Source organism: Carassius gibelio, chromosome B13 (assembly GCF_023724105.1).
Source record: "Carassius gibelio isolate Cgi1373 ecotype wild population from Czech Republic chromosome B13, carGib1.2-hapl.c, whole genome shotgun sequence".
In the NCBI taxonomy this organism is placed as follows: Eukaryota; Metazoa; Chordata; class Actinopteri; order Cypriniformes; family Cyprinidae; genus Carassius; species Carassius gibelio.
Window position 1 is genome coordinate 18,167,435 of NC_068408.1, and position 26,589 is coordinate 18,194,023.

Consider the following 26,589-nt stretch of genomic DNA (forward strand, 5'->3'; position numbering starts at 1 on the left):
ATTATAATTATTTTTTATTGCATTACAAAACACAATTCCTGTTAGAAGAATCATAATCAGATTTTTTTTCTTATTATGTATTCCTATTGACTTTTAGCAGTGGACTGTGGCAAAACTTTCTTCTTCTGTGAACTATTTCACCACGAGAAACTTAGTTCAAGTGCTGTGTATTGAGGTTTGAGTAGTGCCATTCACCTGACAGTGCTTTTTAAACTGACCCCTGCATGGATCTCTTTCAGTACTATACATTTTTGTAGCATTTCCAGGACTTTCACAAGCCCTCCCTGAAAGCTTGCTTTTTGCTATTACCACTAAGTCTGTATTCACGCCATTCTATGAGTGAACGGGAACAAAACAAAACACTTGGTGCATTCAAAGAAGTGTAGCGAGCAAAAGATATATAGGAGAAAGTGTACGAGAAAGAGGTGTACATAATAGGAAGATGGAAGAGGCTTTTTAGAGGCAGAGGTAAAAACGGGCTGACAGACGGGGAGCTAAAAGCCTTAGAAAACAACTCAGACAAACAAGAGTCTGAGGAGTTGAACAGAGCAAACCAGATCAGAGGGAGAATGAGACAAATGGACAGTTAGGAAGGAAATGGCACGGATGGAGGCACAAAGTTTAAACGAAGAGAGAAAAAAGCTAACAGAAGATATGAGGAGGGATTGACAGATTGCTTACATCTTTACGTCTATTTTTTATATCATTAACTAGAGGAAGATTAAATGAAACTGACTCTTTTTATATAACCACAAGTTTCCCAAACAGTCTGTCATTAGACTACAGCACTTGCACAACTCAAGTATGAAACCATTAAGTCAGCAAAGTTTAAATACTGTCTCATTTAAATTTCAAATTGACAAAAATTGACATTAGATTTGATAAGTTTAATTCAAAATCACTTCAAAGTTCTCACTTGGTGTCATTTTATAAGCTTTGAATGTTATATATATATATATATGGGCACTAAACGTTTTTAATTTTTTATACATTTTAATTTTAACTTGTTAATTTTGTTTAACATTTCTCAATTTTGTCTTTATTATGATAGGAGGGGGGCGATCAGGAAAGGTCCATGAGCCAGGATTCGAACTGTGGACGGCCATAGCACTACAGCGCTATATGCATACCTGTCAAGTATCCCGTTTTGGCCGGGAAAGTCATGTATTTTACCCTTCTTTCCCGCCGTCCTCCCGTATTAGTATTTTCCCGTAAGTCTCCCGTATTTTTATTATTTATTTTTTTTACCTGCGTTATTAATAAAATTATAATAATAAAAACATTCCCAATCTGAGCTCTGTCACTAGTCTCGCGATAACTCCCACCTGTAGTAGCCTGTCGCGAGGGGTGTGTGAGGTCATATGACATGAGTTATAACGTGGGAAAAACAACAACAACAAAAGAAAAAACAGAGACGGATGATGGATGCTACAATAGAGAGTGAAGGCACACCTGCCAAAAAACCAAAACCCATGTGTAAATACCGTGATAAATGGGACAGCGAATTTACTTTTTTAAAGAATGCAAAGTCTGCAACAAATTGGTACAACAACTCACTAAAAGAGTAAAAGAAAAGTTATGTGAAATGAAAAGAAAAACTGTTAAAGAAAAGCAATATGAAATGAAAAGAATGTGTGGAATTAAAATAAAAGGTAAATGTAAAGACAAGCAATGTTAAATTAACAGAAAATATGCAAATAAGCCTTTAAATAAATGCTCTTCATATACACCCTTTTGTGTTTTAATTTGGGCTATAACACCTGTCTTAAAATGTAAGGGATACTGGAGCTTTGTTGGGGTGGTGGGACTGCTCGCAATGGGCGCTGGAAAATTTCCCTTATTTTCAAATCCAAAACTTGACAGGTATGGCTATATGTTGGCACGCTGTCAGACTTGTGTTCCTGTCTTGTTGAGGTTTTCTCCCCATGTGCTTCCCGTGAACTAGTTTCTCCCTCTCATTTTGATTAGCCATTTAGTTAAAGTGTGTCCCGTTAATTAACCTCATTTGTCTATGTATTTAAGCCCCAATCTGTTCAGTCTTTTTTGTTTGTTCGCTCACCTTTATATTATGCTGTTTTCCCTCACCATTCTGCCCGTGGTCTAACTTTGTTCATTAAAAGAAGTGAGTTTGAACTGCACTTCCTGTCTTCCCCCACCTTCCTGCATCACCGTGACAGATGACCAGACCAAATAATGCAAACTGGGCTGAGGACCAGCTGTGGTGCCTGTGGCAGGGCGGTCAGCCTTTGGAGGGGTATGTAAATGCATTAAGAGTAAAATAATCAAATAAAAAAAAATTCAACAAGTATAGGCCATTTCTAATAATATTATCCTTTTGTTAATCTGTCAATCATATTATAACCTGTTAAAAAAATTTTTGTGTGTGATCCTATCTATTTTAGTATTTTATTTTTTTATAGACTTTATTAATTTTTTTTATCCTTTATAGAAGTTAAGAATGAGAATCATCCTCATCCAGCCTCCTCTGAAACACACCTTGCCTCTCCAGCTCATCCCACTCCGGGACCCTCCATATGCCTAAACAATGGTTTCGATTACCCATATCCTCCCGTGTTTCCCTGAGCTCAAAAATGGACTTCTAACAGCGCTAAAATGCTGGCTGAACATCCATGAAAATACATGTCTGTAAAATCACCAACAATCTCCAGAGAGCTGGAGTGATGCTCTTACAATCTACTGTCCACAGGAGACTTTGACACAGAGTTACAGATGCCACACAGCAAGATACAAACATCTGACCAGCAACAAAAATACAAAGGCAAGATTAGAGTTTTATGGATAGATGAGACAAATATTAACCTTTATCTAAGTGAATGGAAAGCAAAAGTGTGGAGAAAAAAGGAACTGCAAATGATCCTAAGCATCCAGCCTCATCTGTAAAGCTTGGTGGAGGTGGTGTCATGGCATGGGCATGCATGGCTGTCTATAGAACAGAACCTCTTCATTTTAATGATTACTTAATGTAGGATGGCAGTAGCAGAATGAATATGGAAGTGTACAAAATGATCTTGGCTACCAATATTCAAGAAAATGTCACCAGTCACATCAGAAAGTGCTTCACATTAAATCAGGACACTGACCCAAAACACCCTGCCAATTCAAGGAGTTTATCAGAGAGAGAGAAAAAAGTAAAGTCTTAGATTGACCAAGTCAATCTTCAAGTTTAAATCCGATTTGAACATTAAATTCACCAGCTGAAGAGGAGACTAAAGAAAGAAACTCCCCAAAACAAGCAACAGTTGGACTTTGGCTGCATTAAAGGCAGGAGAAAATCATTTCAAAGCATAAGACCAAGAGTCTGCAGTTGTCTATGGGTCACAGACTCACTGCAAGGGATCTGCAACTAAATATTAGCTTTTAATCTTTTACATCATTAAATTCAAACGTTCCAATACTTCTGCTCACATCAAATAGTGGGATGAGCTTTAAAAGTGCTTTTATTTGGTAAAATATTAAAACATTTATGTACTGAAACAGCTAATAATAAAATGTGACATTCTGTAGTTTTGTCTCATGTTTATCTTCTAGTCATATTTACAAATGTTTTGATTCCACAGCAAACAGATACATTTTGTCTTTACTGTTCCAATAATTACGGATGGCACTGAATATATATATATATATATATATATATATATATATATATATATATATATATATATATATATATATATATATATATATATGCTATTTTGCCCAGCTCTAACACAAGCTACACATGTAAATCAAAGCAGAAACTCACGCAGGCAGCCGTTGTCAGTGAAGAACTCGGTGAATCTGTCACATTCCTCTTTGCTGTTGCCGCTGCTGCTACAATCACAGAATGGAGACACACTGATCTTGGGTGAGCGCAGATAATTTGGGGTCATCACCGTGCCTGGAAAACAAAAGTACATGTTGCGTTTTCAAAATTAAAGTATCAATTTCATATTTTATTGGAATTTGATTATTTCAGCCTGAATGTGTACAGTACATATCAAAACATAAACCTTTGTCATAATAAAAATAATAATAATGCTGGTGCAGTTTGCCTCATAAAAGCCATACTGTGGGGGTGTGACAGTGTTAGCCGACAGAGAAACAGTCTCCCACTGGTAGAACAACAACAGGAGCTAATCACAGATTAATAGCTGCACTGCTGTATTCCCACATGTCCAGCTGCTGTTTCTGTGTGCTGCACACACAACTTTGGGAAGACATCCAGCACAAGCAAAACGCAAAGAAAGAACTAGAGAACAAACGTGTGTTCTCAAAGTCTTTCTCTATATAGATCTCAGTGGATTGTGCTGAGAGTAGAAGTCACCCAGTGGTAGTTAACGAGACTGAATCATCAGTATATAACAGGTTGATGTGTGTGTTTGTGTATTCACCGTGGATCCAAATTAATATTAAATGTACTATATTAATAATTCAAAAATACATTTTTGTGTTTATAGGTATATGTGATAACTTGATTTTTAAAAGTGCAACTATTCCCCAAGACCATCATTTTAAATTTACCATATTATTAATAATAATAATAATAACACACACACACACACACACACACACACACACATACACATACTGTATATGTTACAGGGCAAACTCACCAATGAGGCCAGAGTATGACAGCAAGCAGTCAGCATAATTCTCCTTCAGACAGCCAGAGAGAGAGCGGGGCTCCGGTTGACAGTTAGTGAAGAAATCAGCCAGACGAGACCTAAAACACCACACACACACACACACACACACACTTCATATTACATAATTCTCACCTCTTCCTGACATCTATTCTAGTACAATGAGTACTAATGACACCACTTTATAATTAAATACAGTTCATTATGAATGAAAGAAAACATATGTTGCCAAATCTATTTGAAAAGCAAACTGCACACAGTTCTTGGCAGTTAAAAGTGTTGGAAGACTCTCAGTAGCAGTCTGTGGCAGTGTTAAGAATGGAGAAGGAATGTGTTAATGAAAGTGCTGTGCCGTGTGTCCTAAGACAACATGGTGTGAGACTAGAGTCGGATCTCTGCACAACTCCGCCGAACACCTTGCTACAGCTAGGGGCTACACCTGGCTTCAAAAAAAGCATAGGAACAAGAGCAGGATGGATGCAGCAAGAAAGACAAATAATGAGGAAAAAATGACCAGAATGGAGCATGCTAACTGTACAGACCTGGAGCGCAAGTGCAAATATATTCCATTTATTTGTATGAGTGTCTGAGTGTGCCCCCAGAATGCGGATAATGTCAATCTTCTGATTGAGCAGGGTCATTAGCTGTCACACTCTCTGTGCCTAAAGACGTTTACTTGGCAAAACTACATCCACGTTGTGCTAATGAATCCTTAACAAGCCACTTAGCAGACTCTGGGGTTGCCTCCTTCCTGCACAAACCAGATTTAAGGCTGCAGTTTTTTATTGCTAGACTTCAATAATCACCACAATCGTCCTGGCGATGTGTTCTCCTGCCTTACCTTAATAAATGCTTTATTTCCCAATAGATGCAGTTTAGCTGCTCATGGCAATGTCTGTCCCTATTGGTGAATGTGTGTTATTACAGATGGCATGTTGTGATGTTGCCTCTCAGATTCAGTGAGGCATTTCTTAGCACCTCTAAATAGCTCATTTTGCACTGCCATGTGTTAATGCACACAAGATAAGTGTTGCCATGAAGTGTGGATGCATTTGCATGTAAGTGTTTGTATGTGTGTGTGTGTGTGTGTGTAAGAGGGTGAAAGAGAAGGATAGCTAGGTATTCTTAACTTTGTGTATATACTTTATTTACTCGCTTTACAACTGTAAAGTTTGAGACTGCTAGTGAAATGGTTCTTTTATTTTTATATTATATTATATTATATTATATTATATTATATTATATTATATTATATTATATTATATTATATTATATTATATTATATATTTATTAGACCGTTAGAAATTATTATATTAATAATATTTTAAATTGTTTTTAAATGTCAGTTCTTAATTACATTAGTTTATTAAGGGACATATATAATTTCAATCACATACTATTAAAATTATCACTATAACATGTTGAAATAGATTGGAATATATTTTATTGTTTATTATCTTATAACAATTTAAGTGAACACTGAATGATAATAATAATAATAATAATAATAATAATTTATTTATGTATTAATCTTTGTTAATATTAGTTAATAAAAATATAAATGTTCACTGTTAGTTCAAGTCAGCTCAGTTCTATTAAATAATGTTAATAGATATAACTTTTGATTTTAATAATGTATGAGTAAATGCTGAAGTTATCATTAAAAGATTAATTAATGCTGGTAACTCTTTATTTTAAGGTATCTTTGTTACACATTATATGTACTTACTATTAATAATAGGTTGTGCATAATTACATGCAAGTAACCCTAACCATATATTAAGTACATATAGTTATAGTTAATTAATATTACTCAGTACTTATTGTAACATTATTGTGTACATTGTAACAAGTACACCTTAAAATAAATTGTAACCTAGATGCTTTAGAGGTATTTTTTAATTGTTAGTTCATGCTTACTAATGTAGTTAACTAACTAATAGAAACATATTGTAAAGTGCTTTTGATTTTTTAATTGAACTTCATTACATTAACAATATTAAGAAGATGCTCATGAGAATAATATAATAAGTTGCCTGTTATAAATGAGTTGTTTGAGGCTCAGACCTGCAGATGTAGTTGGTCTTGCAGGACGCTTGCAGTGCCAGGCAGTTGGGCTTCTCCTTGTCCTCATATGAACAGGCTGGTACGATGGTCTGGCGTCTCCGCTCAGAACAGGCCAGCTGATCCCCCAGAGGACAGGAGCAGAAGAGCATACCGTAGCTGTGCTTGGGCGGCACCTTGTCGAAGAACTGCCGCAGGGCCTTGTGGCACTTGCGTTTGTTGCAGACTTCAGCCGTTGAGACTCGGCTGGTGCAGGGGCTTATGTAAGCCGAACGGTATTTCTTACAGGTGTCGTTTAGGTTGCAGGCCTTCGCTGCATTCAGGCAGTTGTTCTCCTTTGCTAGCGCTGGCTCACCTGCAAAGACAAAGATGCATGGTATAAAAGACAATATAATAAATATAACACAGATACACTCTGTCCGTCAATCATTTGTGGAGAGAGAATGTGCAGTTGAAATGCAGCTAAACCAGCTAAATTGCTTTAAAATGGCTATATAAAGAAAACATTTATAAACTGACAAAAATTGTTTACTTTTTAATAAAAAAAAATATATATATATATATAAAAACAATGGTAAAAAAAGTAAGACAAAGAAAAAAAAAAGAGTCTGATATTATCCACATCTCTGAAAACTATTTTATTTGAAAACCCTACGGTACTGACAGACACGTGAATTAATCATCCCAGTTTCTGCAGGTCTTCCAAAACACAGAGGCTGTTTAAAAGGAACCTGTTTTTTGTTTTGGGTTGTTTTTTTTTATGTTCAATGGAACAGTGCTCATCCCTTTGGATCCCTGCAGCCTAAACAAACATCATCTTGGCCGAACAGGGGAGTCATCAAAGCGGCCAGCATAGCTCTGCTCGCAGGTCAGCTGCGGCTAATTGCAGGCTTTCTAACACATTTCTGGAGACTTGCTGAGCTACAGCAGCAGCAGACGAAAATCACACAGTGTATGCTTGACTTTACATGGAAGTTTCAAAGCAGTCTTATTCCACTTGGTGAAATAACAGAATAGTCAATTTAGGAATATATCCCCCTGTCAGAAAAAAAAAAACTTTTTTTTGTTTTTCAGTTTACATACAATCTAATGGTAAATATTTTAATATTCCGCACCCAAACCTTAAATCAATTTAGAAAATTCTGCATACACATTTGACTGATATTCTATGCAGCTCCCAGTGCTCTCTATTAGAAATGAGAAGTAATTTGTCATACATACGAGATTTGAAGTGGACATGGATTCATAATTTACATTTCATAGTAGTTGTGCTCATTCAAAGCATTGTTAATATATATATATATATATATATATATATATATATATATATATATTTTTTTTTTTTCAACAAAATGTATGCATGCTTCTGAAGTTTATATCACAAATCCATTTAACTTTTTTAATCCCTCCTCTTCAATGGCTTTTTTTGTGGTATATAACTTTTCATTTTGGTATATTACTGATAAAGCTGCACAATGATATGTAGAAAAACTGAAATCACAGCTCAATAGCCAGGTTTCCATTTAAAGCTGAATATTTAACTTTTGTGCAAAATTAGAATGTCGCATAAAACATTTGAGAATAAGCACCATGTCCACCCAACAGGTCAAAGAGAACAAAATTATCACTCCCTGATAAACGGGCACTAAATATAACAAAGAAAAGTGGGAGAAGTCAATGAATATAATACTTTTCATATATAATAAAATTATTTGTGCCTCAGAGTGAGCAGACAAAACACAATGAATGTGGTACTTGCTCTCATAAATGCCTGCTGTTCAGGAACATAGTCTTGTAACAGTTCTGGTGGGCAATAATACAGAAATACTTTGACAACAGACTTTGCCCAGGCATTTCAGAATGAACATTGCAACATTTCAGGTGCTCTTCAACAAGATCCATCTGCTGGTCAGGTTATGCCATACTATCGCACAAACTCACTTTTTTTTTTTTGATGCGCATGGAGGAATTTATTGGACAAATGAGTTACCATCTCCAATTATTCGCATGAACCCTTTTTCACACAAGACAAAAAACACCAAAGTGAGCTAATTATTATTATTTTTTTTATTTGGCGTTTACACCACTCGTTTCTAATGCAATGCTTCAAAATGCGCACTAACACAGGGTGATAAAAACATAGCTAGTGATCTCTACCAAGTAAAAAGCAGTTTTTCTGATGATGTAGCAAGATACACTACCATTCAAAAGTTTGAGGTCAAGTGAGCTTAAGTGAATTTTTTTAAACAAACAAACAAACAAAAAATCTTAATGACCCCAAACTTGTGTGTTTTCCAGAGATGCACTATGACCCCTTGGCCTTCTATAGAACAATGTAAAATAACACCGCTCCACTCCATCTGTTAGCCGTCTGAACTGTAATTCAACACACACACACACACACACACACACACACACATACATACAGAAGCATGTACGGACATTGAAAGTCCATCAGCCCAGTCAACATCTGCTCATTCAAGCCCTTCAGCACAGAAAAGCCTCTGTCTCTCTCTCTCTCTCTAGAAGGGGTGCTTATCTGTGTGTGGAAGAAAAGTGGAATGCAATCTTGCCTATTCATAAGCAGTGTGATGTTCTCAGTCAGAGCATCAGACATGCACACACACACACACACACACACAGGCACTCAAAGCAAGAAAAAAACCCCCTCTCTGCTGAGTTCCACTACTGTCAGATGACATCATCAAAAAAAGAGACAGTCTGTGTGTGTGAGTGTTTGCAATGTGCCCCTCTGATCTGGTGCCCTGAGGCTGACAAGAATAAAATACCTATTCTGTTGTTTGGCCAAAGGGCTTCAGGTTGAAACTATCCTATACAGCTGTCTGGATCCTTCACCTGTCGTATGAACCCTTAGAACCATATGTCACACTAAAGAGACTGACCAAATTACACATGAACACTGTCTAAATCCACATAACATTTATTGAGCACTAAAAAGAAGAGAAAAACAAGTAAAAAGTTGCTATGGCGAGTAAATAAAACAGATTTACTTGTTGACTGGTAATTTCATACAAAAATTGCATAATATAGGGTTTAAATCAAATTGTAGGAGCAATATTCCAACTCCCACTGATGTAAGATACACGATTCAAATCAAATTGTATACTAAGTAAAATATCTGTCTTGACTTGTGCCTTTTTCAACATTTTTCTTTTTCATTATCTGCATGTGGAATGAATAAACTATAAGTAATCTAATATAAAGCTTTTTTTAAACATTTTTTTTGTAAATTATTTTTTTGTAAAACATTGAAGTGCACAGACAAAGAGTTAGATGTAAATTAATTAAATGTAATTAATTAATAATCTTATATCATTTAGAAGTCTCTCATGCTCATCAAGGCTTCATTTATTTAATTAAGCAATACAGTAGAAATTGTAATACAGGTGCTTCTCAGTAAATTAGAATGTCGAGGAAAAGTTCATTTATTTCAGTAATTCAACTCAAATTGTGAAACTCATGTATTAAATAAATTCAATGCATACAGACTGAAGTAATTTAAATCTTTGCTACTTTTAATTGTGATGATTTTGGCTCACATTTAACAAAATCCCACCAATTCACTATCTCAACAAATTAGAATACTTCATATAATCAACAATAATAATAATAATAATAAAAAAAAACATTTAGTGAATTGTTGAAAGTATGTTAATTTACTGTACTCAATATTTGGTAGGGGCTCCTTTTGCTTTAATTACTGCCTCAATTCAGCGTGGCATGGAGATGATCAGTTTGTGGCACTGCTGAGGTGGTATGGAACCTGAGGTTCTTTGACAGTGGCCTTTCTGCTCATCTGCATTGTTTGGTCTCTTGTTTCTCATCTTCCTCTTGACAATAGCCCATAGATTCCCTATTTTTTTGTTATTTTGTTATTGCTTTTGTTAGTGTGGGCAGGTGCCAAATCCTGCTGGAAAATGAAATCAGCATCTTCAAAAAGCTGGTCAGCTGAAGGAAGCATGAAGTGCTCCAAGATTTTCTGGTAAACGGGTGCAGTGACTTTGGTTTTCAAAAAACACAATGGACTGACACCAGCAGATGACATTGCACCCCAAATCATCACAGACTGTGGAAACTTAACACTGGACTTCAAGCAACTTGGGCTATGAGCTTCTCCAGCCTTCCTCCAGACTCCAGGACCATGGTTTCCAAATGGAATACAAAACTTGCTATCTTCTGAAAAAGGGCCAATGAAAACAGCCCATTTCTTTTTCTCCTTAGCCCAGGTAAGACGCCTCTGACATTGTCTGTGGTACAGGAATGGCTTAACAAGAGGAATATGACAACTGTAGCCACATTCCTTGACACGTCTGTGTGTGGTGGCTCTTGATGCCTTGACCCCAGTCTCAGTCCATTACTTATGAAGTTCTCTAAAATTCTTGAATCCACTTTGCTTGAAAATCTGCACAAGGCTGCAGTTCTCTCGGTTGGTTGTGCATCCACAATTTTTTGTTCCACTCAACTTTCTGTTAACATGCTTGGATACAGCACTCTGCCAGCTTATTGGCAATGGATTTTTGCGACTTACACTCCTTGTGAAGGGTGTCAATGATTGTCTTCTGGACAACTGTCAGATCACCAGTCTTCCCCATGATTGTGTAGCCTAGTCGACCAAACTGAGAGACCATATGAAGGCTCAGGAAACCTTTGCAGGTGTTTTGAGTTGATTAGCTGATACACCATATTCTAATTTGCTTCAGCTTCCAATATTAGAATTTTAGTGTCAAATATATTTAGAATTCTCATGTATAATTTATTGGGCTGTGTATCACCAGGAAAGTCACAATATGATATGCATCAAGATAAAGAGGCCACAAAGACGATAGGTATCATGATACAGGACTGCACTGAATTTCACCTCAGAATAATTTAGTAAAAAAGCTGTTTATTAAACATTGCATACTATAAGGACATTGCTAACTATAGACAGAACAGTCACTTGACCTCTGCATTATGAAGGCCTCCATAACTCCATAAGCAGTACAATATAGGTAATTGCATATGTTTCATATTTACATTGTACACACCCCACCAGGTAAAATATTCTGATTGTTTGCATCCTGTTTTTAAGGCCATAAATAGTAATGTATTTACTCTAATACAATTTATATTGTACTTTACTCATTCTAATATATTTAAACCATCTTAACATTGCTACCTCGCTACCTCGATACCTCGCTTTGTTCTCAGGGAACTGGGGTTATGTAAGTAACCTAAAGTTTATCCACAGTGGAGAGAGCGTGTGCACACATGGTTGCCAGGTTGGCAAAGATAAGTAACACAACTTAGCAGATATTTCTGTATTGCGCAAGTGGGAAGCTCTGTTTCAGGGATTACGTCTCTTTATATTACATAAATCTGGTTGTTTTATTTGCGGCTAGATTAAACCTTGTTATAGCCCATATATTATGCTCTATTCATTATTTTTCTACTCCATTTCAAATGATGTTTTTGTATTCAAATTAAGCGTGGTCTACTGCACATGATACTGATACAGAGACAGCTGGGTAGATGCTTGTATTGTCAAACCTCTGTGGCGATAAAATGTCGTCATTTAAATCAAACAGCACTAGTCCTTTAGAAATCATTCTATGCTGGATTTGCTGGAAATGGATACTTTTTCTCAATATTTTTTGATGAATAGAAAGTTCAACATTTGAAATTAACAACATTTGAAATTTAAATGGATCATAGCAATGTATAAAGTCTGTTACCTTTGATAATTTTAATGTTAATGTTAATTACTTTGTGTAATAATTTTAAATAATAATAATACATATAAAAAAATATTAATAGAGTAAGAAAGGACACATTTTCTTATTTCATTTAGCAGGTACTTTTGAACCATAATGCAGAAATATGTTTCACATTTGCAAACAATAACATCACACATACATGCTGCAGCTCCTTCACCAAACACATTGGCCATCTGGCCTAGAAGGTGGAGCAGGAACCCCCTCCCCTACAGTGTCTCATCTCTGACACAACCTCAAATTGATTAGTTTCTCCTATTTCCATCCCCTTTAGCTCTAATTTTCAATTAGCAGGAGAATCAGTCTGAATAATGACCTTGAATGCTATTGGAACAAACCTGGGGTGTGCTTACAGATCTGCTTCTCATGTTTTATTTGGACCTTTGTTATCCATCTGTTCTTTCCTTGAGCCAGTATGGCAGCGATCCAACTGGGCAAATAAAGACTTGAAATTTATTTTAAAGGAAGTTGTCATGATTATAAACAAACTCATAGAATGCAGTCCTAAATATCTATGAGAAACTCATTAATGCATTGAAAAAAATTACAATAATCAGTTAAGATCACTGTTGGGAACGTTACTTTAAAAAAGTAATTAAAAAAAACTAGTTGGAGCTAACATAATCACTTAGGTTTGTATTTGTGTAGATCAACATGCAAAGGCGCTAACAACAGTTCAGTTCTCAGGAATATTTTTATAAAATGTCCAAATCCTCCCTATTTGCCATACTGTTATATCTTATAAAATGTTCTCTAAAATATAACTATTAACTGTTAGTATCAGTTTTTTAGAAATGCAAAGAGTATAGATGTTCCAGTTTAGTAAAATCAGAGCAATGGGACCATAGTCAAACTTTTAATTCTGTCATTCTGTCATTCTCTCATCTGTGCTGTTTTAACATAATTCCTCTCCAGGATCAGACAGCTGAGGCTTGATTAAATCCTAATAAAAGCCTCATGTGAGGGTTAATGGGGAATGTACAGTGAAACAAGGAGGGGAGGCCAGCACACTCCTGTCATACCTTATCTGGAACTGTACTGTCAGCAGTAATTAGCAAAGAGGTTGAGGATTTGATTAAAACAACACCGTGATCAGAACCTAATGTCCTCTTGAGTGCGTGTGTCTGTCTCTCTCTATAAATCTATAATCAGACTTCAGGTGATTGTCAGTCACTGGACTGCAGAGAAAGTAAATGAAGAGACAGACAATAATAGAAAAAAGATTGTAATGAGACTAAAAGGATGGAAAACATTAGCAAATTCTTTGACTGAGACTGTTGTTGTGTGTCCAGGTTTATTTTTCCCTGCGGTCACACAGATGTAGTGTTTGATAATACAAGGTAAGGATTGTGTTTGATAATGGGCTTTAATTAGTCACCTTTATATGGGCACGTCTCTGCTTTATTGCGTGGCACATCTCTGCCATTTTCGTTTGTTTTTGTAGCTGAGAACTTAAAATAAAATTGACTTTGAAGAGTTACCCCTGTTGCCTCCCATCCTTACGTGTTATTCCCCACCAAGGGTGTAACACTAGTGAATGCTATCTAGCAATTTAAATTTCAGGCATTAACCTCATTGGCTGCATATGCAATTTAAACCAATCAGCTTGTTCCAAGTAGTTTAACGCTGTGAATATCATCAATTTGTGTTAACAACTCATCAGCCTGCACCATCTAGAGTTTCATGACAGAAATTGGCATTTGTACAAATGGAATCATAGAGAGCTATCTTTCCTTGTTGACTGAGTGAACCAGAGAAGCCAAACAGTTGGGAAGAAGACTGTCTTTTTTGTACTTTAGCTCTTTTTAGTGCTTAATAAACTCCCTCTTTCCACAAACAATCCTCCGGTGTAATAATGGCAAATGAAACTATAACTCAAGACCTCTGTAATTTATCCCTGAAGCTCTCTCTATCTCTCCTCATTCTTTCGACCAAGGTGGCGTGCTCTCGGAGAAGGACATTCCTCTAAGAGATTTCATAAGGATGCATTGGGTTTCAGAGGTGACTGGTTAAACCCTGGGGTAATGGAGAGTTTGGTAAGGAAGCTGGTCTTTTCAAGGAGATTTTGGATCAGAAAATATTAGTTACAGTTTGAGTAATTTTGCATAAATTAGCATTTGATGCCTTGGCTATGTGATTAGCCCGAGGGACTTAGAAGCAATGGACATTTTATTTTTGGGCATGTCGGATACTGTATCTCCACTTTTACCAAAATGGAAGTTTGTTTGAGAAGTTAACATCCCTCACACACATACGCACTCCCTGCAGCATTAGCATCACCATCCTGCCAGAACCCTCGACTGATGAGGATTCATGGCCCAGACTGCCTGCTCGATCCCGGTCCTGTACACAAACATGATCTGTGAGGCATTAATATGCACAACACCCCACCTCCCTCCCTCCCAGCCTGTCACAGAGATATACTGTCCTAGCCCCAGAGTACCAGTGCACTGAGAGACATCCGTTTCAGGGAAAGTTATACTATTGAGAATCATTAGACCTGCTGCTCTATTTGCATGAGTGCAAGAGATAGGATAGCTGTGATCTATTTCCCATGATTGGAAGTGATGAAATAGAGCATGCAAACAAATGCATGTTGCTGAATCATTGTTCAAAAAAATAACTTTTTACCATGTACAAATAAGAAATTGAAAGAATATAGAAAAAGTAATGATTTGTATTCATTGTTTAAGAAGGAAAATGTTTAGAATGTATGGTCTGTGACCCACACTGGTGAAGTCCAAATGTCTGTTGTCATAAATTATTTTTGGAATGAAAACAGTCACATTGTGAAATATTGTTACAATTTAAAATGAATATTTTTTAAAATGCAGTTTATTCCAGTGTAGCTGAATTTTCCGAAATCATTCTAATATGCTGATTTGGTGCTAAAGAAATATTTTATATTATCAATGCTGAAAACTGTATAATATTTTGCGGAAACTGATACATTTTTTGAGGACTATTTGATAAATAGAAATATCTGTGAAACTAACATTTATTTGAAATGGAAATCTCTTGTAACTTAAGTCTTTTCTGTCATTTTTGTTCAATTAAATGCAGGATTGATGACTGATCAAAAAAAATATTTGTGACCCCAAATGTTTGAACAGTAATGTTTATTTATTAAAAAAAAAATAAAGGAAATAAAAATTATGCGAAAAAGTTATTTCAAAAAAGATTAATAGAATAATAATAATATGTTAAATGAGTAATATCTTCTCCCCTTGGTTTCATAAATTAAATAAAAAAAATGCATACTACATATTTTAATAATAATATTGATATTTTCGGCCTATTTGATTGACCTCAACTTAACCAGTGTCAACAGAAAGAGACTGAGGACCATCTTAGCACAACAAAGCAAGAGATGCTGTTTGCAGAAACTAAAAAGCTGCAGGTCTCGATGAACATGGCTGAAAACAACATCATTACTGAGTTAGATTAGGCAGCTTGTGAAACAGTATTTCAGGTCCAGCCATGCTGCTTTCATGACTTAGAATAACTTTCCATTTCATTTGGAATTGATTAACTTTCCAAAGTGAGACAGAATGACCCTGGGTGGTAAAAAATTTGGTAAAAGAGCATCTATTGCTAGAGGCTTTAAGTGCAGTTTAAACCTCCACAGTGCAATCAGACTAAAGCAGCAGTGCTTTGCCCTGATTGGGCCATACATGTTACATCAAAACTGGCAGCACTGATAGAGGCCATCTGCTCTGGAGCTCAGAGAGCTGCATGGCTTACCAAACACCCTTAAAATGACAGCTAAAACTACTATTGAGACTTGTGAGGCATCAGACAGCTCCAGTAGTATGACATACGTCACAGCCATCACTACATTCTTTATCACACCGCCGACTGACTATATGTGTCAAAGGTCACGCTGAAGTGAAGAGACATCACCCAAATCCGTCAAGCAGTGCTACTCATGTGTGAATCCTCTAAGAGAGTGGGAAAGATGTGGGAGGGAAAATACTTTAACAGCAGTCACGTTCAAAAGGCGCCCACTGACTGAACTGCTCATAAAGGACCGAAAGAGTGAGAGATCACTCTGAGCTAATGCGGAAACCCAGTGGGAGTGGAATATCAGTGCGGCTATCTAAACTGCCAGTCATCTGCGTCTGCCGCACTTCTAAATCATACAAATACTGTGATATTTCTCTCTGCTCGCATTCAGTAACAAAAATACAGAGACTAGAGCCAGGGGCTTTGTAATGAGCAAGCAAAATATGGCTCTGAGGTGTAACAAACGGCATGTTTTAACATGCTTTCTCACATCATTTCTCTCACACATACAAACACCCCTTAAGTGATAGTGTGGAATGAATGCAATTCAGATTTACCATAATTTAAACAACTTTTCAAGTAGTCTGCTTTCTATTCGCGATTCAGGATGGCTGATCCACCAACTCAATAGTTTGACTAGTTTGTCTACAAGTTTTTTTTTTAGAGTCAGTGTTTTCATAACATGCTTTGAGATTGTGAGAGACTTGGCCATTGCATTGCATCTCACACCATAAATGTTGTGTCAATAAAAATAGTGTCAGGTTAAAAATAGCTGCAATGGACAGAAGTAGTGAGAGATCTCCCATATTGTCATGTGCATCTGAGAGAACAAATAATCCCCCCCCCCCCAAAAAAAAAAAAACTTGGTACTTGGTTCAGTCCATTGAAGTCTGTTATATATATATTTGGTTTAAAAGCAATGCATGGATGAATCGTTCACAGTAAAACTAAAAATATGCATTTTAAAAAGCACATCTCTGGACCTCAAGCATTTGGTTACATTCGTATGTGTATCTAGCTGATCATTAACGCATGAATGTGCTTTGTGTGGTGGACCCTAAATCAGCCCAATTATCCAGGGCTAAGGCAGTCTAGTCAACTAGTTTTTCAGACAACCCACTGACTAGTTGATTATAAAAATATACAGTTTTATGCATCCCTACTTTCTTTGCCAAAATCTTGTTTGAAAATTAAGCATTATAAAAAAGATACTGTCTTGTGTTACTGCACAAAAATGATGAATGCCTCTTTTATATGAGATGATAATTATACATACTATATATAAATCAGTGCCCTACCACTTTAAATAACTATATAAGACACTAGTAGTTGGTGGTTCTCTGTGTTCAGCGGTGCAAAAGTCATCAGAGAATATAATCTTGCTTGTTCTCTCCACAGCTTTAAGAGTCCGTGGTCTATTATTATCTCCGTGATATTTCTCTCTGCCATCCTTGTCATCGCTCAATGTCAGCTGCCAATCAGAGGAAGCATGCAGAGGAAATGAACAGTCTGTTCTAAACGCTGAAAACTACAGCTTTCATTCAGTTTGAGAGGTTACGACAGGGATTTATACATCTGAAGGGATTTTCAGACACCCGAAATAAAGAACTCTCAAAGCAGGAAACATCTGATTGATATATATATCTCACAAAAGATGGTGGCATATAACAACTAAGAACAACACAACAATAATAGCTAGAATGTATTTTAACGAGAAATACAAAAATAGTATTTCAGCTGAACTGTCCCAGAAAACGACTGGTAAATGACAGCTAAAGGAGTGCACTCATATATACAAACTGATTAAGTGATTAATGTAATGTGACTTAATAGCAGACGTTAAATCTACACAGTTCCAGGTTACAGTTTAAAAATGTACATTTTGCTGAAAAACAAACATTGTCTCCAGTCTATCAACCTTTATAATTGGGCTGTAGTGGCGCTGAATTCACAGAGCATTGCAGTGATTGATGATACTAATTTTCTAAGCGCTGTCTTCAACACTTAAAGTGCATATGACCCAGTTCTCTTAGATGTTTTTAATTTAACATACACTCTGCCAAAGTAAGCCCTGAAGATGGATGACTACTGCTCTCCCAATTCTGACAGGTAAAGTTGAGGATCGCACAGCAAAAACCATTGTGAATAATGGGCAGGGACATGGGCAAATAGAAACAGAGAGCAACAGAGAGACCGATAGAGAATGAAGATACACAATAATAGTATAAATATTCATGATATTTTGGTATATCAATATTTTTGATATATTTCATCAGCTTTTGGTCTTTTTTCATCGGGCACTACATGCACTTTTACAAGTTGTTTGAACTGAAATGTGTGATGACAGTGTGTGTACACAACCACCCTATACTGAAAAAAATCCAAAAAAAAAAAAAAATCCAGTGTTTTTTTTTCTTTTTCTCGTTAAATCTCAGATGCCTGTCTGTGTGAAGTCATGCAGACAGGCCCCTCCCACGATAGTTTGATTGACAGTGGTGTTTCAGCACAGACTGGACTGGTGTCTCACCTCAGACCCGCCCAGAGTGAGCTGTCATCAGTCCTCCATTGTTTCACCGCTGGAGCAGATGTAGACAAGAATGACTCCTAAGACACTGAGGTGTTCTGTTGTTGGATGTAATAATGAACATAGCAGTCGTCATTTACTCCAGTCATCTGAGCCGCTGAAGACGCAGTGGATTTTGTTTGTTTCCGAAGGATTCAGATTATGTATTAATCTCAATGTAGAAAAATTTACACTTAATGTAATATTGGCTATTGAATTTTTTTTTTTTCCTATTTGATGATTGAAATTATTTTTGCCATCATTCTACACTCAAAATACATGGTAATCATGATCTCCACAAAAATTTTAAGTAACTGTTTTTCACATATTTCTTGAGCAGTAAAACAACATATCCAATACTGTAAGAATGATTTTTGAAGAAAAATATATGCTGCCTAAAATTTAGCTTTGCCATTGCAGAATTTTGGCTAATCATATTTTCCCTATAGAAAAGAAAGAAAGAAAGAAAGAAAGAACGAAAGAAAGAAGTGCTTCACTGCTCTCATATCTAATTGGCGGAGATGTAGGGTCTCTGGAGAATCTGTCTCTCTGCCCTCAAAGAAACAGCAATGCTGCAAAGATATTTTTTCACATCAAACACATCAACATGTTCCTCTCTCCTGTATTTTGTTGCTTCTTTGAACGCTAAAAACTGCTGGTGCTTCATTCAATGTCACAGCTGCAGAAGTTTGAATATTTTGTATCTTACTTAAAAAACACCACCACCAAAGTATAACAGACATGGATGGGGGGAGGAAACCGAAAGCAATGCAGATATGCACAACATCCTGGTTTTGATTATTCCCAAACTGCTCGCTTACACTAGTTGCGGGTATAGGAACCAGCCAATGAGCTCATTATTACCTAATGAGATTACCTAATGACTTCACAGGGGTTCCAGACCCAATAACTGCCAGATAACTTCCCCTGTAATTATTTGGAAACACCAGTGTACGCTGTCTCGACATTGAGCCAATATTTTAATCACATTGTCTGAGGGCTTCGTAGAGCACAGCAAGGCTGGTTTGTTGGAAATGCTCTTTTATTTGCTGGATTAGCGATGGTCATGATTTAAGCCACAAAACCATTACCATGCACCAGTACCACAGCTGTTTTTTGCCATATTAAATACTAGAAATGCAAGTCTAGGGTGCATATAACTTTTCACATGTATTATCCAAGCATAAGCTGATATTATTTTCCATTATGATTGAAGTAGATTGTAGATTGAAGTTTGTAGAAGCAACACGACTTTAGCACTTGCATTTGAACTGGACTGTGCACACAAATCATTCACCTTGATTCCCATTTTTGTTTTTTAAGTTTGTATAGCGACACAAGGGATTGTACGTGATAACTTTTCAAAATAACGACTGTGCACTTTTCCATTGCATTACTTCCATCATCTCCATGAACGCATGGCACATAATTAATGGGGCTGCATGAGAAGTTAGAGGATGTAACAGTCGCCTGACTGGGTTTGTCGGGCCTCTGGCGGCATGCTTTACTGTGGTCAGGCCCGATATGCTTTATGACCTCTAATTAATACCCATTACTATGGAGGTCAGTCAGGACATGCTGGTGGGTTATCTACAGGACTATAAACCACAGCACAATGAGAATGACTACATCCATCACTCATATGGCTCGGACTATGATAGAGAGAGATGAAGAGATGGTGAAGGGACAGAGCAGGAAAAAAAGAAACACAAGACATTCATAATAAACGAAGGGGAGAATCGATAGCCGGGGAAGATGTGATGTTGAAATCTTTCAGTGTGAGTGTTAGTGATGAAACCCAGACAGCCATAAATAAAGAATTAACAGTCTTGAGGAAAAACTGAATCACAGTAGTTCCTATACTCATGCATTAATAGTTGAGGAAATGAACAATTTTACAATATTAAGTTCTGTAAAATAAAAGGTTCTAACACTATATGACTAATACAATTGCATGACTTTTTCATGACCTTCTCAATCATTCAGCAATTCTATTTAAAACATAATAAATGTATTTTTCCACAGAATTGCTGTGGCAGAAATCCACTTGGAATTAATAGATTTAAATGTTCATATTTATTAGTGTACAAATGATTCCCAAAGGGCAAAAACATATTATTTTAATAGATGATTTAGCTTTTTAAACCTCCATGCACACTTTGCCATCCGTGATGATCATAACATTTGCTGTCCAAAGAATCACACTGGAAAGGCATCACCTCAATGAAATATGACCTTTCATTGTTATTAATTTCCATAATTTTAAACATTTTTATATTCCTTTGCATACATTACCATTCAAACGTATTTTATGCTCACCAAGACTGCATTTAGTTTATCAAAGATTCAGCAAAAACAGTACAACTGTGAAATAATATGAACATTTTTAAATACCTGAATACTGAGCAGCCGTTATTCTATCTTTAAATTTCACATAATGCTTTAGAAATCATACTTATTTGCTGATCTGGTGCTTAAGAAACATTTATCAATGTTGAAATTAGTTGTGCTTCTTGGATTTTTTGGAGAAACAGTCATACTATTTTCAAGGTTTTCTGATGTATAGAAAGTTCAAAAGCTGAAATAGAAATCTCTTGTAACATTGAAACATTTTCTGACACATTTGATCAATTGAATGCATCCTTGCTAAATAATCCCTTATTATTACATGCATTTCCCTTTTTTTTTTTTTTTTTTTTTGGCAAGGGAGAAAAATAGTACTGACAACACATTTTGGACCAGTAGTGTATCCAGCATAATAACTAATACTAAATAAAGAAGGGCATTTTTCTGGCCACATAAATCTCTTATAAGATACCATGCATACAGAATCAAAACAGCTATAGAATACTATGAAATCCAACTATCCAGCACAAGACTGACTGCACAGCTCTGGTTATGGATGAAAAGTAGTAGTCATTCTCAAAGTTAAAACATATACTGCACCAGGGATCACTGCTCATATCTCAGACTATGGGCCCTATCTTGCACCCAGCGCAATTGACTTTGTACACCGACGCATGTGTCATTCCTATTTTGCACCTGCGCAAAGCGCGCTTTTCCCTCCACAGAAGCACGTCGCTAAACTAGTGAATGAACTTGCGCTCCCTGGGCGGTTCAGCGCAAAAAAGGAGGCGTGTTCCGGCGCAAACAATCCCTGGTGCTATTTTGCTTTTCCATTAAACAATTGCGCCACTGACCAGAAAAAACCTAGTCTAAAGTCAGTGGCGCGTTGCGCGTTGTTCATCATGCTATTTTAAGGGCGCATGCTTGACCATAGTGTATAGCGTGCACAACGCGCATACACTTTGCTCATGTAATCTACACAGATGCTACAGTTATTTTTGCAAATCATAAATTGTTACACTAAAAAAATATTAACACTTGAGATGACGGAAATCATTGTGGTGTGCCGCGAAGATGTGAAAAAATAGGCATAAATCTAGCTTACAAATTATTCAGGCTAATTGTAGTAATTAAGGATCAGACATGTTTGAGGACATATATGTATATAAGGACATCTGACAAATTGGTTTGTCCGTCAAGAACCAGGAAAAAAAATTGATGAAATAATTGTGTTTATTTCCTCCCACGCCTGTGTAACCGACGCTTTTTGGGTGGGTTTCTCCCATCCCCATACAACACAACTTCTCTGTCTTTCACTGCTCTTACAAGAACATCAGTCTCCTCGGCTGTGAACCGCTCCTGGCGTGCGCCTGGTAAATACGCCATAATAATAGCAATCCATAATGGAACTTGCGCACCTGCTTTTAAAGGGAATGTTGGATGACGCTCTGATTGGTTTATTTCACGTTACGCCCAAACCACACCTATGAATAATGAAGCTACTTCAGACCAACCCATTTTAGATTTGCGCCGGGCGCAAGAGCCATTTATCCCACCGGGAAATAGCAACAGCGCCGAGACCCGCCCACAAACTTACTTGCGCTTCGCGCTTTGACACTTGCGTTTCAGATCGTTAAAATAGGGCCCTGAGTCAGGGTGCCCTTTGCATTTGCCTGCTACTTCAAGAACCAGCTAAATGGAGCCTTAAGGAGTTAGAAAACTAAATAAACACAATGTCCTGCAAAGTTCTGTTGAAGAGCCGGTGGCTACTGCATCACTTATCAGCCAGCCCAGACGGAATATAGAGACATTTTAAAGCTTTTTCTCTGCTGAATATTTGGTTGAAATGAATTTAAACATGGTAAAATGTGTTAAATGAAGCTGAGATTGCCATGCTCTTGTTAAGCATAATCAAATAAACCAAAATATCTCAGACACACACACACACAATGGTAGAACTCGGGGAATAAAGGTAATTTCAGTTCTATGGAAATATGCAAATGCAAATTCTATGTGCTACTGCTCATCAGGTCACTCTTTCCTATCAATTTAGACTGTATATCAGCAAGGTAGCCATTTTTTAGTTTGGCTCCATTATAATCAAAAGAAACCAGTATTTTCCCCGACGAAAAAGAACTGTCATTTGTCCTTTGATTGTGAAGAGGGAGGAGATCAGACATTTTAATATGGGTTATGAGTTTGGTATGAGCTTTTCTGACAGGCCTAACTTCAGTCTAAAGGAAATTGGATGACAGGAGATTAAAGTCACAGTCTGGACTCTGCAGCATTACAAGACAAGTGCCAGGACTTTGATTTGTACTTAGAGTTAAGTGCCTGAACCCTGTGATGTATATTTAAAGACCAGCAAAGTGCTTAGCAGTTGAAAGGGGAAATTTTAAAAAGAGGGAATTCTGGGGGCTTGAGTCTTGTTCTGTGTTGAGTGTGACTGGTGTGCGCTGGTGATTCTGCATTACTGCTGAGCCCTGACCTGCTGTAATGGACTGCGTGATGGAAGAAATGTCTAGTTCAGCAATCGCTTTGAGCCAGAACGCAAGAAATTGACTCATATGCCGATCAATAGTCTGGTAGTGTGCCGCTAAATGAACGTACCACTGGACACATTCAAAGATTTGTGTTCATCAAAGAACAAGTCCATTTTTGTGTTTCATGTAATAACTCCACTCCGGATAGAGAACAGAATTATTAGGCACAACTTAACATGTCATCCAACTCCCTTTCCAACTGACTGAAAAGGCCAATGCAGTGCCATATGAGCCATTCGCAAGAGCTTCCAGCAATAATTGATTCCAGAGCGCCATTGATGACTTGGAACATGGGCGCTCATATCATCTCCTCAGGGGTTTGGCGTCCTATGGGTTTTTGTTCCAGCTGTGTTCTACAACAGCTCATTCGACTAATTAGCAAGTTTTTCAACAACAGGGGATGGTTTATTAATAATGACAGTTTGGCTTGGAAAATCATAAGTTGAGCACGTACATCGGATGTGCAGTAACTTTCACAATTCAAATTGTCCTCCCCAATTGGGCCACAGAGGTTGTCTTTAGGCTTAAACCTACGTTTACTTCACTATATTACAATTAAATCCTAATCTAATCATGACAAACTATATATCGTTGGAAAGGTCTAAGACGCCTAAATAGATATTTTACCAATTTTTTGTTAAAAATTATGTAGGAAAAGTAATAGATTAATTCATGGCAAGAGTGCACCTCAAAAAACATCATAAAAGGAGTTCTGACCTTTTTTTTTAAAAAAAGTCTTCTTTTTCTTTTTCTCTATCACACTTTAGAAATCAGCAGAAATGATATATAACTTGAAAACTTAAAATCTCAAAAATCATTCTTTGAAACCCATTTTAAAATCAAACATTGCATTACCATGAAAATGGTACATCAAATTCATGTTACAAAATGTTTTCAGTCATGAATTATAAAAATTTAGGTTTGGATTATGCACTTTCAAGTCTATGTTAAAAAATGTGAGTGACAGTTAACAGGATATACTTACTGTATATACCGGTACTTAAATGTATGTTTGTATTTATATACACATTTTATTTTGGATGTGATTAATTGCAACTAATTGATTTGATAGCACTAATTAAACTTGTTTACATTTTTACAGTAAACATATTTACTTTGGTATAAAAGTATTTCATATAAATGCTAGTTTAAACTTTCTATCAATAAATTCTGGGTAGACAAAAAAAAAAAAAAAAAAAAAACATTTTCCACTAAAATATAAGGCAGCACAACTGTTTTTCAATGATAATCAGAAATGTTTCTTGAGCACCAAATCAGCATATTAGAACGATTTGCTAAGGCTGAAGACTGGAGTAATGGCTGATGAAAATTCAGCTTTGTCCTTACAGGATTTTTTTACATGTAAGTGTATATATAGTACATCGTCACAAAAAAAGAAACTTTGACTAACATCATGAGTGGACCTCAGGGAAAGAAAAATAAAACATAAATAACATGTGACATGATTTAAGAGTGTGTGACTTGTTTAAAGTACTCATAACAGCTGTCTGATGCTCAGTGAATTATTGGGAGAAAAGTGAGTGCCAGGTTGATGATGGAGCTGCCTTCACAACAGGTGTTTTAGCGTTGCTCTGTGTGTGTTTGCATGTGTTTGTCTAGAACCCATGGCCAGGTCTGTGCTAAGCAGTGCCAGGCTATAATTATTATTATTTTTATGTCCCTGTGGCTGTAATTAATGGCTCTATTCTGGTGTGTGGGATGATAAGGATAAACCCTGGTTAGCATTAGTGTCATGTACTGAGTTTAAATTTGCTCATGAATGATGCACTCTGCCATTACTCAAGGTCAAAGATCATACAAACTCTCCCTTCATGCTTCACATTTCTGTCTCTCAGTCCTGATGTAAACTGTGTGTCAAAGTAAATCTCAGTTTTTCTTTGTACCCTTAATTAGGGGAATTAACACCTGAAATCTTCTGGTGCACTTGCAAGATCCATTTGGCAGGCTGCAGCTCTGCCGTGGTTATTTTAAAACCCATAATTTATCTTAAGGCTTAATCAATCCTTTCTACTTGTTAAAAACTATTTAGTTTTACATGAATCTGGATTTGTTTTTAAAGGTTCTGTTATGAAACAGACGACTGGGGAGAAAACTTTTTTTTTTTTTTATTAGTGCTTATAGGCAGGTGTGAGGACAATATGCACATACCCCGCAGAAAAACAGAGACCACCTGCTTCCGTTTACATCCCATGAGCCCAATCTGCGCCTGTGTGACATTTTAAAAACATATTGAATCGAACAGCCCCCTTCTGATTTCTCTTTCGAGATGCTAAGGAATTCAATACGTTAGGATTATATATTAAGAATTACTATATACAACATTTGGGTAATTTACTATAGACTTTATTAATTTTTTTTTTTTTTTTCTGCAGTGTCTTTTTCCCCTCTCTGGTGTTTTGAAGATGGCGTGCCTGCAATGCATCAGATGGTGCTTTTGTTGAAAGCTTTTTGGTTAGCTGTTGCAGTGTGCTGAGCAATGGCTGCTGACGCTGTGCAGATGACTAAAGTGTTTGAAATGTGGAGTATGGTGATGGAGCGTTTACAGGCCCGGGAAGAAATGTGTCTTTCAGCACAACTCTTCTCCTGACATGTGTTTGGAAAGAAGAGCAAACCTAAAGTTTTAACTGGTCAGAAAACCCAAGGAAGCAATCATCCATTGACACTACTGACCTGTAGATGATGGAAAGGGACGCCAGATGCAGGGAAATGAAGTGTTATCTAAATGTTGTACATTCCTTACACTGATAAGATGGAGTTATTTTACTCATGGATTTCCCCACAATGTTGTAGATCAGATGACAACATTGTCAAACATATTCATTAGTTTAAAAAGTGTAAAAGTTCATGCA

The 26,589-nt window shown here is 36.6% G+C and overlaps 1 protein-coding gene across 2 annotated transcripts in view; it reads right to left on the bottom strand.

Annotated features, from left to right (window-relative positions):
• Window positions 1-26,589, bottom strand: part of gfra1a (gdnf family receptor alpha 1a) — an 88,305-nt gene that overhangs the window by 11,194 nt on the left and 50,522 nt on the right. For both annotated transcript variants that reach the window (XM_052573023.1, XM_052573022.1), the window contains 3 exons: window positions 6,711-7,062; window positions 4,614-4,723; window positions 3,764-3,898 (listed from right to left, as the gene is read on the bottom strand). In XM_052573023.1, the coding sequence (XP_052428983.1) occupies window positions 3,764-3,898; window positions 4,614-4,723; window positions 6,711-7,062 (597 nt within the window). The remainder of the gene's footprint in view (window positions 1-3,763; window positions 3,899-4,613; window positions 4,724-6,710; window positions 7,063-26,589) is intronic.